The sequence below is a fragment of the Bombus affinis genome, chromosome 18, assembly GCF_024516045.1.
Source record: "Bombus affinis isolate iyBomAffi1 chromosome 18, iyBomAffi1.2, whole genome shotgun sequence".
Taxonomy (NCBI): domain Eukaryota; kingdom Metazoa; phylum Arthropoda; class Insecta; order Hymenoptera; family Apidae; genus Bombus; species Bombus affinis.
Genome location: NC_066361.1, coordinates 2900381 through 2912705, shown reverse-complemented (window position 1 = coordinate 2912705; position 12325 = coordinate 2900381). Strand labels below are relative to the sequence as shown.

Below are 12325 nucleotides of genomic sequence, written 5' to 3'. Positions count from 1 at the left end.
TATACTTACACCTGCCGGTGAAATTCATGGGTCTGGTAATGGCGTCATATCTGTCGATCGACAATGCGACAAGTACGTATGTAGAACTGTACGTAACGACGGCTTGCATGAACCTTATCAATTTGCAGGCAACGTTGCCCGCGTGCCAGGTCACCGTCGTTCTCCAAATTATATCCGTTAGCACGGATATCAGGCCTACCAATAAATCTGTAATGAGATATCTAGTGTGGAGAGATGATTCATGGGCAATGCTATTATTAAACAGTATCCACCCCACGTTCACTTAATTTGCAAATGAATGAACGAGCGGACTTAACGGTTGGAGAATGCGATTACGTTCGTTAACCACAACGACGCTTTTAAAATGTTTATAAAAAATCGTATCATGACCAACAACGCGTGGATCATTTTAAATCCATTTTAAAGTCTTTTTCAGTCTATTTTTCTTTCTTTTTTTTTTTTTTTTTTTGTATATATATTCCTATGAATTCTTACGAGACAACAGGAAACAAATGTGCAATGGAAAATAAACACGATCGAACACGTAGATTCCAGGAAAAAACCAGCTGTTGTGGATTTGAAAAAATTAAGTAAAATTCACAATTTAAATACGAGTAATTTGTACATTTCCTATAAATAATATTTTATGTAAATAACAATTTGTATATCGTATCAATGCGTTATATCGTTTTAATCGTACAACCTTTACGTACGCTTAGATATCTAGGAAACGTTGAAACACATATTTTACGAATAACCTGTGATTTTTCGTGGGACGAGAGAAGAGCCATAAAAAGGTGGTTTAAAGGATATCATATAAAGTGTTGCGATCCTGGAAGTGCCATTCGGTTAGCCATAAAAAAGACCCTCGAAAGTAAGATTTCATCTTACGAATTCCCATGCGAAACGATCGGGTCTCAGATCATACATTACCCCTGATATTGAAACCCGATTTGGATTTATCGCCCTATAATAACGCGGATTATGCGGCCGATCTTTGCCAGCTCGACGAATTAATCGAGGCGGCTTGATACGCGATCGACCACGAATTTTCTCGGTACATCTTTTATTACATTACACCGCGTTATTTTCTCAAACTCGGTGAGAACTGTTACGTCTTACGCTTCTTTTGTAATTTATCGGCTTGGGACGCGCGATAGAAGAATAAAAATTGCGCTCGAATTTGAGTTTTACGGCGTGCCCTTGCGATTGCACGCGTTTCTTTTACGACAACGGATCAAATGCCGCGGTTGCCCGCTCGTAAACGAGCACGGTCGTTTACAGATTTCGTCGACGCCCAGCCGCCGCCATCAGCTGCTTAATTGCGGTCTCTCCGTTGTCACCGTATTCGCATGCAAATGTCGCGTCCGACTTTACGAACCGTTCAGTCGACAAAGTTCCGTTCCCGATTTTTTATTTCACACGCAAGATGGGATTCTTCGCATTGTCCGTCGAATTATCTCTCGCCGACTTGTTTGTCGGCTACCTCATACGCGTTATACAACTCGTCGATAATTTTTTACGCCTTTAAACGACTTTCAGCTCGAGTCCCTTAATCCTCGGCCACTTGCATAAAGAGATCCCTAAATTTATCACGTTCCCTTTTTCTTCGCGATCGACGTGTCTCTTCGCGTTATTTCTCAAACCCTATTTTTTTCCAGACCGCTCCTACTCGTTGAACGACAAATGCACCTTTCCTCGATCCGATAAAACCGTTCCGCGAGAAATATACTCTGGAACGATAATACGAGTAAAATACGAACGATTTCGCTCCACTTCTTTCGTTTTTCTCCTCCTCTCTCTCTCTCTCCACCTTTTTCTCTCTCTCTCTCTCTCTCTCTTCGACGCAAGAAGAACGGAAGCTGAGCTTTCGTTTTCCGATATACAGGTATGTTTGTGCATTTACGAGAACGGAGCGGGCAATTGTCACGAAATGGGAGAGTGTTTTTTTACGTTCGTCCATTTCTATGGCATAAAATGGTGTCGCCAATATTTTGATACATTTTCTAGTGTGCAAATAACTTTTACAAGCATCGTTCCGGAAATCTATCAAAAGGCTCGCGACAAATGGGACAAAAGAGCCCATCGAATCGTTATATTCCATAGCCTATTACCCTCTGATGTTTCGATTGCTTTGTATTCCTACCTGTTTTCATTGTTGCTAGTATAAAAATGTATAAAAGGAAGGATCGGTAAAAAGGAAGAATACAACGCTGAAGAATACGAAGGAAAGCGGCAGTAACAGAGTAATGTCTAAAGTTATGACATCTCGTAAGTCAGAGTGGAACAACGAAGAACAGGATAGATCGACTATTTCGCGACGAATGTTCGCCGGATTGGATAGGATAACTCTATATTATAGGAATAAACAAATAAGTTTGCTTCGAGAGGGGAAAACTTCTCAATTCCTTCGGATGTGCGATCAAGTTGAATTCCCTAGGGATACTAATCGTTTGCTTCTAATGTACGGAGAAAGGTTGTTGGTCCACTGGATCCAGAACACGAGCTCGAATTTCTTGCTTTGTTGAACAACTACTTTAACCAATTAAGCCGTCCAGTCCATTGAATTTTTTCTCCCCAAGTCTGATATTCCGAATGGCTGACATTTATACTAATACTATCGCGAGCAATCGCTTGGTCGGCGAACTGTCCACTCCAATGGGTCCACTCGTAATGGGTTCGTAATGATTATTGACTGGATGCGAATGGTCTCGATGTATAAATAAAGTTATTTTCGCTCAACTCGATAACTTATTCTGCTTTCGTTTCCACCATGATAAATATCCTTCGTTGGAAACTCGATTTTCTTCTAAAAAGCACAATATTGATAACTTTACGGTCGACGAAGTTCCCTCTTTCTACGAAACAATTGTACGCGAAGCAAATCGCGATACCAGATTCTCGTCTAGCTTTGGATTAAATCCATTTCCTGAAAAGATAGGATACAGCGCAATTTGAGAAAGCGTTTATATGATGCACGGTATTTCATTTTGTTCTCCAAGGAAAGAGAGGAGAAAAAAGAGAAAGAAAGAGACCAGGTACGGCGGTGGCCGTGAAACGCTTCGAGAGAGAACTAACGGACGTAGGCCACCTTGAAGTTACGACCGCTTGTGTTCGTGTTTGCCCTTGGTCACTGGCGCCGAGCTTTTCAACGCGAACAATGGATGCGTTTCGGGCGGATGCCGTGAGAGAAACATAATACCGGAGGAGGGAAAAAAGGCGGAAAGGAAGGATTTGAAAAGATTGAAACAGGACCGTTATACGCGCGAGGCTCTCGAATGTAGGCCTCGAGGAGGTCTATGACTCGAATGTCGGATCAAAGTTCGCATAATTAGGTACGCTGCATCTCGAACATCTCGACGAAGCCGATGCTTCATCGTTGTTTACGTCGAAGACGTAAAACGCGCGTGTAAATCTTTATAGCTCTGTAACTCGGTTTTTATTCGCGGTATGTTTACATTTGGTCGGTGCTTCTCGAGCATCCGAAATATTCGCTGCTCTTTTTCAACGTTACAGCCGAGTCGTTTGAAAAATGGGAAATGCCGTCCCGAGACGTGTCAGACTTGAGAAACTTCGACGACAAAGTTACAAAAATACACTGGCTGTTTTACAACGTGCTTGACATACGACACCATCTTACATGCGAATCGTCTTCGGAATATCGCTCTCGGTTCTTCCTTCTTTACGCGTTCGTTCGAATCGAGTGACATAAACGCTGAGTAAAATCGTGGATGAAAGAAGATATCAGGTTGATTCAGCGAAAGTCTGATGGACAAGGAAGCGTTCGATCGGATCGTCGAATGGCGTAAACGTTGGTCCTTTGCACTCTGCCAGTTCGATTGCTTCGTCGAAATCAGACGCATCGATTTACCAAGTGCAAACTCGCTTCGATCATCGCGTAAACAAAAATTATCCCATATATCTAACTCGGATGGGACTTTCGAAACGAAAGTGGATCAACTTACCCGCAAACGCTAGCTGTTTGATAAAAAAATCCATGCGCGTCTTACGCCGTTTCCCCCACTGCAGGCCAATTAGCACCGCGATATTCCCGACGACTATCATCGCGAACAGCAGCCACAAGACCGTGAATTGTTCCGTCTGCAACAGAAAGAAAGGGGAACAGCGTGACGAAATTTGACGTGTGGAACGATGTTAGAGACGACGGCAGGAGTTGGAAATGGATCGTCGATGACAATGAGAATACGTATTAGTGAAAAAGCCGTGTCATTTTATCTTCAACCATTCGTCGAACCAGAGACACGATCTTCTTGATAATTGACTCGTTTTGCGTGGGTGTACGACAAAAGCGTCCTAAAACGAGGACTTTTCGTAGGGCCGGCCTGGTCGCAGCCTACCCTCGTAAATCAACGCCTATCGTACGGTGCAGGATATTTATTAGCGATATAATTACGAGTAAGAGGAACGTCACCGAGGGCGAAGTTTCACAACGGCGACGATGACAACGAATCGCGGAGGCTTGGGATCGATACTCGTTAAGAATTAGCTCCGTCTGCCAGCGGCAGCCTCTTCGACGGAGATCTAGAACGAGGGCCAGTACTTCGAGAAATTTCCACCGTGACAGGATTATTAAGCGAGCAAACGAGTAATTTGCAACGAACTTGCCCGGATTTATTAAAAAACAATACGGAATTCAGGCTCGGATTTAGCGATCTCGCGGCCCACGGCTTGATAGAACGGTCAAAGTTTTCTTCTGTTACCGTCGAAACGCCAAAGACCCAACATCTAATTGCCCTCTTTGACGGTAAAGGTAAACGCGCGACGAAAAGTTTGAATGGTTTCGACGATCGAACGAGATGTCCTCTTTTATTTAACTATGTCTGACGTGTATTATACACAGTACACGAAGTAATTTCGGTCTAATTAATTTAAGCAAAGTTAATTTCAAGGTTTTAGAATCGCAAAGATCATCAACATACATGAAGCGTTCAGTATTACCGCAATCCAGACGAAGTCTTCTCAATTACCGTTTAGTAGACACTTGGTATTCATAATAATTTGTAACGTCGACGTTAGAAAGTTCGAAGCTGCGGATGTGACGATTTATTAGCTGGGTTCGGACGATGCGCGAAAATGAGAGTTCATTCCCAGTGGTAATTTATTCTGTGTTCGGATGAATATCAGAGAAGAGTTTCCCGTAAATTTTATTAAAATTCTCGAAGGCGTGCGCGCAAGCGCGCGAGAAAAAGTAGGTTACGGAAATCATGAAGTACGTCAGCCGCAAAATTGGGGAAACTTCCGTGTTCCCGATCCGGCTAAACATATTTCTTCCCGTACTCGATGACACTGGTCATTTATGGAAAATCGATGACCGATATCTCTACGTGTTTGCTCCGTGGCTCCGCGAAATTTGTCCCCCTGCCTTTCTGGATTCAATGACAGATTATTAGTTTCCATTTCGGAGTACGCCCATGTCGGAATCCAACTGCAAGGTGGGTGGATCGTTGAGACAGAAATTTATTGTTGTAGATTCCATAGGGAACCACTTGCGAGCGGCGAGCACGCACTTATGCCGTTTGCATCGCAGCTGCGCGTACGGTCCATCGTGCTGGGATTCGTGCACACCGAGTATACCGATTATACATCCTCCAGTTAAATCGGTTTATCCACCACCGCGATCGTGGCGTGGCGATACGTTCGTGGAAACTAAACTAAAGTTATTCCTGCAAATACACGAACCTCTTCCGGTACTTGGCGCAGACTGTGTTTAATCGTTTCGTAATTGGCTCGATCGCGACCGTATACATTCAAGTAATTACTAAATTTACACGCTGCCGCCTGGTAGCTGGCAACTATTTGTTAATCGAGCTGGAATCAATTATGCGTAGGCTGGCCAGCGCGAGGCCGATTAACAGGATGCCGTTATTTAGCTGATCCTATCCGCTCTGTTTCGGTCATGAATCGTAAATCAGCTTCAATTGGAATTCGAGGCGCGTTCGTTGCACGTGTCTGTACGAAAGACGTTTAATTAACCTAGCAAACTTTCGTTTCTCTGATAAAGCCGCGTGCGCTTGCCAAGGCCGGAAAAACTACGGAGCAAAGAAGTTCGCGCGGCTCTTCCCTGTACGTTTCTCTTCTTCGATTAGAATAGAAATACTCGTCGCTGTTCTTTATCCTTGAGAATAAAAGGGCCGTGGGTGTCGCGTCGAGTAGAAACTCGCTGCTATTCCAATTATTTGATTCGCGTTGTTCGTTACCCTACATCAAACCCGATTTTAGTGGACAGACCCGGAATCGCACCACGCGTTGCAATTTATCGCATGACTGCAGAATCCGATCTCTGTAGGATCATCAAATTCCGAGATAATTCATTCGACTAACGTAATGTAACGATGCTAAAGCAGAATTAGGTTTTAATATTGCGATTAATGGTACTATTATACTAATTATACGTCGACGCATCGAACAATCGACTTCTCCCGCCATGTATCGCGATTCGTTAGCGAAATTAAAATATCCCACTGTAATAACGACGAATGCGTGGATTCCACGTTATCCTCGCGAACTAATTTAACTTCCTTGTCTCCTGCGTTTTTCATCTACCGCATTCTATCGACTAGAAATTAGTTAGGAATAATATCGAGAAACGTTGGAGGACGAGGTTGCACCGGAATGGCGGTGTTTTATGCGTGAGCCAATAGGCTAAGAAAAGCGGTCCGTGCTACGTTATCCACGCCTTTCGCATGGTGTCTCACCTGGATACCTGGTTAGACTTCGTTTGCTCTTTACCTGGCATGTAACAGCTTCCTATGGATTCCAGCTCAACTATTCCTTGACAGGACAGTTTCACACTGCTTCGTGTAATTTATAGTTGTTTCGGTTTAACGTAGTCGCGGAATTAAAATCAGACCATGAAAAATACTTATCGAGGACACGGTATAATTTCTCGATCTTCGGTTAAAAAGTTAGATAGTAGCTTTTATACGTAAATGAAATCGATACATATTTGCAGCCGGCGTATATTTTCGGCGAGGATGAAGCTTAAAGTGATTCGATTCGCGAGGCAATAAGATTTCCCCGAATCTAGTTTAGCGAATTTTTCGGGGCAGATTCGTTGGAGGGAAGTTCACCGAGTAGATTTCAAATCCGAGGATTACACGTTCCGGCCGGAGGGCTCTTTGGTCCGGGTATTTCTTTCCGAACAGCGAATTACCTTCTTCCCATTGGCGAGAAAATATCGCCGAATCGACGAAAACCGAGGTCTGCGTAACTGCCACTCTCGCCTTCCTTTTTTTCCCCCGACACAGCACTAAATTTATGCTTCCAAATCGCGCGTGTGCCTCCAGCTCTCTGCGCGCTCTCTCGCTCTTCTCAATAACGGAGAAATAACAGGGCAGACAGTTGAAACGATCGAATCTATGTTCGAATCTCTTCATCGGTGACTATACAAGATCATGAGACTATTTGAACGTATTTGGGCGACATATATCATGTGTGATCATACGAGACATTTTGAAATATTATTAACATAATTATGAGTCTCGACTATCGCGATTATATCGTTTAAAACGAATCTGAAAATATGCGTAGAAACTAGAAAAATATTTAGTACAAGTCAATTATATTAATAAAAGCGGAATTTAAAAGTTGTTATAGCGAAAAAATGGAAAAATTTGAAGAATGGGAATGACGTATAATTACAGCGGTCTCTAAAGACACATCAATGTTAGATTATAATATGTTGGGTGATATTAAGTGCGTTATATTATTGGTAATAACAGGCTGTCCTATGTGCTCGTTTGTAATTCTCGTCAATTAGGATATCGACTCGCTTTAATGCAAAAAGGGATCAGCGTATGTCAGTTCGGAGAGCAATCTAAATTCTGATTCTGCAGATTGAATTCGCATTTATCGATAAAAAGTCGAAAGCGAAAAAAAAGTTGAAACAGCTTCCTAAACTTCAATTTCCTTTGAATTTCATCTTTCTGTGCCGTTTCTTTTCCATGCTCGAAATTGCAACTGCAAATTTCGCTTATCGGGATGTTCAATCTTAAATTCTAGAACCGTGGTATTCGGCAGAGACCTAAAAATTATCGAATATTTAATAACGCTGGAATTTCCGATCGATTTCCATTGGATATTATAAATTCTTCGTGATTGGATTAAGAAGGAAATTATGTAACAGAGCGGAAAGCAGGTGTACCAAACGACGCCAGAAATCTCGCGAAATATATTAAAATGTGATTTATCAATGTGGACGTGTCTTTTCTTCTCTATTTCTCAGCTTCGTCGTAGCTTTCTTCCACGGAACGTCTTCTTCTATAAAGCTAATCTGGGATGAAGTAGATATATCGATTGTCACAGGTCTTGCTCTTGTTCCTCTTTTCTGCGGGTATTTCAGTAAGATTTTATTGCGATCGCTGCAGACGTGGAAATTTACTTCGTTTCTCTCTGGCTGATACTATTTAGGAAGAAATGTTCTTCGGCTTTTGCGAGACATTTGTCGGGAAGCTCCCTCGACGTGCGTGAGATTTATATCACGAGAGGTCGCAAAGTGCCATGAAGAGGTAAATTCGATTCGCATCTCGTATCGCAGTACGTACGAGTCTTATTCGAACTGTCCCTCTCGTTTCTAAAGCGAAAAAAAGAAATATGTGAACATTAGTCTCACTTTATACGACGGCCGTTTGTCTTATGAACACCCCATGTTCTAGTATATCGAGCTGCCTTTGTGGCGTTGATTGCGAATTACGTTCTATTTGAAATAAAAATTTAAAATTACATTTTTACATTTTAAAATTGAAAGACTCATAAGGCAGGGAGATGGCGTACTATTTAAATCTTCGTTTGTTAGTTTCATAAATATTCTTTGATACGAGTTGAGCGTGATATTATTGTTCTTTTTTCTTTATATGAAATTTCACTATTGCAGACAAGACGGCCAAATATTTAAACGCGAACAGTAACCTGGACAGAATAAAGCAATGCTATGTCGATATCGGTAAAAATCAAAACGAGTAAACGGACGCGATGAGCGGAATTTTATTTTATTCAATTTTTGACATTTCATGGTATAACCGATCGTAATAAGAAACTTTCGAGAGCGAGTTTCGGTCGTTTGGAAATGAAATTTCCGTGAAAACGAAAGGATAAACCTAGGGTTAAACGGATATTCGGTGGAAACGTGACGAAAGGTTTGTTATTTAACTCCCGTCAACTATCCGTCGAGTAAGACGAAGAAAGTATCCCAGCCAGTAACGCACTCGTTACCCTCGAAAAATCTGATGAAACGACAATGCCCCCTAGCTCTCTTGTTCATCCAGAGAAATTGAAACGAAAAGTCAGTCGTTGACCTCTGTTCGCGTGGGAGGAAATTCTCGTCGTTCCCTTCCCGACCATTTTCCAGCGCGAGCCTCTGAATTGCTTCGTTACAGGCATAATCGCGATAGACCCTTGCAAGTAAGTATTTTTCATCCTTGTTTAGCAATTTATGCAACCTCTTACTTTGTTACTTCGGTGGTTGTAATTTAAAACTATTTAAAATAAAGTACACACGATAAGAGACACGAGCAGAGTTCAAAGAACGAGAGTATTTCGTTTAGCAGGAAATTTCAAGATTTAAGCGTTTATATTATTCAGTGAAATTTTAACGCGACCGGGTATTTAGTCGGACATACTGAAAATCTACGAATATTGAATTGATAATACGAATTGAAACATAAAATTTTCTCGTCGGACGAATAAAGTACGAATAATTTCGCAAGTTCTTATTTATATAATATAATTTTTTGTTATATCAAAAGCATGTTTGTCATAGGAAAAGCATACTGCAACGTACTATGTACGAATTAAATGTACTTTTCTGTCGGACAGTACCGTTGCAATGATTGAAATTCTCCAATTCTAATTAAAGTTCTATTTCGTTTAATTTCCAATTGCAAATTGTAATCGATCACAGTTACACTCGATTAGCATTTCTACGATGGCAGCGTTTGAGCGTGGGTCGCTCTCCTTTAAACGATAAAACTGCAAAGTTCAGTCAGTCGAGAGACGATAACTCCATTGCAGCCATGGATCTTTTTTTTTGTAAAACATGGCCCCATAAAATGCACCAGCGTTGTGCTTTGTGTCAAATACATCCCTTTGGTACTGACTTTTCTCCGTCCCTATTAATCGGAGCGACAACGAATTTTAATCAAGTTAATGAAAAAGAAGGCTTCTCTAATCGTTCCTCTATAATTTATGTACTTTCTTTCATTTTCATCCTACTTTCCGTCCGATCTTCATTTTGGTCCACGCAATCTTTTTTTCTCACGTGCGATCGTTCCTCCAATCGTAAATCGTAAATTGCGGCAAGCGGTTTTTGCTGAGCGGAGAGGCGCTCGGTTGCTCTTTAAAAATCGCGCTTCTAACGATCGAGAATGGCAACAAGAAATCTCTCTGATCTCATTTGGCCGCCGCCGCTTCTCCCTCGAGTCGTAAAGATTTAAAAAGTTTTTTCGCGTGCCGCCATACTCCTCGGCGCGGTACAGAAAAGCAGTAAAATCAGAAACGAAAGACTTTTCTTTTGCGTAACCGCGTACACGTCTCCGCGTTTCAGATTATTCGTAAAAGTTCATTTTCGCTTCACTTGGACTTGTCGTCGGGCAGAAAAATTAAGGAGTTCCGTGCAAGCTACGTTAAATCAACCATCAAGCGAATTACCGTGTATCACGGTCACTTATTCGATCGATATTTCCTCGCACAATGGAAATTGCTAGGATGGAAATTACTACGTTGCCGTGAAATTTGGTAGAGTTCGTAAGATGCGAATGATTAAATTGAAATAAAATTTTGCAGCTCCGAGCGTATGGTGCACGTATTTCCGATTTGAATCTGTAAAACGTGGTATTTTTAATCCAGTTGAATAAATGATAATAAATTATAATAAATAACTCGTAAAATACTTACTGTAATTGTAAAGGTAATCGTAATTCGAGCTCAATCGTGTGAAACTTTATACGAACGTTTTTGTTGTTTCGTGCGCTTATATCGAGGCTATGTCTACACTTTATGAAATACGCTTTCGCTACGCACCCTGACTTGCTTCCCCATTAAGGCTCGGCTAGAAAGATGGTTGTCTGGAAACTTTTGTAGGCTACAGCAGTCGCAAACTCTTTGGGGATACGAGAAAACATAACAAGATCGAAGAAAGTATGCTTTCTGCTTTTTCGAAACCACTTTACATCCATTCGCTATTGCAGAAAAACAAAATATTTCTTTCGCCTTCGTTTAATCTAGTCGCGCTAATAACGACACGTGCGAGCTCGAAATTCATTTTTCTAAATAGAACATATGGTTTTGGTTACTATGGGCCTCGCAATCACAAGCTGCGTGCACTATTTCGGAAATGGCAAAAGGACTGTTATCCAAACCGTGCTTTCATCGTGCTCTGTTTTCAACGATCGTTCGATCTCTTTCGGTTCAGTCGTATCATGAGATACGTATATTAGTATCAAGTGACAGAAACGTATTTTGTTATTAAAGTGAAAACGAAACGTGACCGCGAATTTGTGATGAAAGTTAATTAATCGAGGCAAGTGCAACGTTCGAGATATTTCATGAAACTTATCATTAATTTTACATAATAATTTTATCGATAAGTTATTTGAAAAGAAAAACTGACCATCTCTTTACATTGTCTAATCACGTAATCTTACGAGAGAACTACAGTAACCCGGAAAGTTCCGTATTTTTTTAAACATTATTTATGGTTGGTAAGAAACCTCAAAGAAGTGCCGGACAATTCTTGTTTGCCACAGTTCGGTTCTTCAGGGTGAAAACACCCCTTAAAGGTAGACAGATGTTTCCCTATAGCCGTAAGGTGGTATCTTCTCGCGTATTTTTCAGGCTAGGAATTTAGACGTAAGAAGAAGAGACTACCGACGTCTGATGTTTTACGAAGATACAAACTTTTGGATGTTGGCAGATAAACAACGAAACTCCGAAGAGTTATAGATTACGAGATGATCTCGCACGTGAAGTATGTTATTTCCTCGTCAATCGCTAAACTTTGCAACTTCCGGAATTCGCAGTTATGTACGTGTGCCGGTGATTACATAATATACATTGCATAGATGCAAGCATAATTAGAAAATGTTTGCATAATGATGAAAGCGATGAGAATATTTCATTATCGACAAATCCTGTTTTGAATTCTCAATAAATTGTATATATGATAATTTAGGTGGCTCCTCTGAACAGTTTTAATTATTACAATTTAATTTAATTTAATTTAGAGGGAATAATTAAAACGCTGTTCGGATGTTGATATTTCTCTGCTGATATTTTAAAATTATATCTACAAACATTTAATACACCTCAT

General features: G+C 41.0%; 2 protein-coding genes across 9 annotated transcripts in view; one reads left to right on the top strand and one right to left on the bottom strand.

Moving 5' to 3' along the window:
- Positions 1 to 12325, top strand: part of LOC126926598 (uncharacterized) — a 77337-nt gene that overhangs the window by 5815 nt on the left and 59197 nt on the right. The window lies entirely within an intron of this gene.
- Positions 1 to 12325, bottom strand: part of LOC126926615 (cardioacceleratory peptide receptor) — a 39911-nt gene that overhangs the window by 7355 nt on the left and 20231 nt on the right. For 5 of the 7 annotated variants that reach the window (XM_050743010.1, XM_050743009.1, XM_050743011.1 and 2 more), the window contains exons 3-4: positions 3966 to 4101; positions 10 to 207 (exon numbers count right to left, since the gene is read on the bottom strand). In XM_050743010.1, the coding sequence (XP_050598967.1) occupies positions 10 to 207; positions 3966 to 4101 (334 nt within the window). The remainder of the gene's footprint in view (positions 1 to 9; positions 208 to 3965; positions 4102 to 12325) is intronic. The other 2 variants (XM_050743015.1, XM_050743016.1) reach the window with 2 other exon arrangements.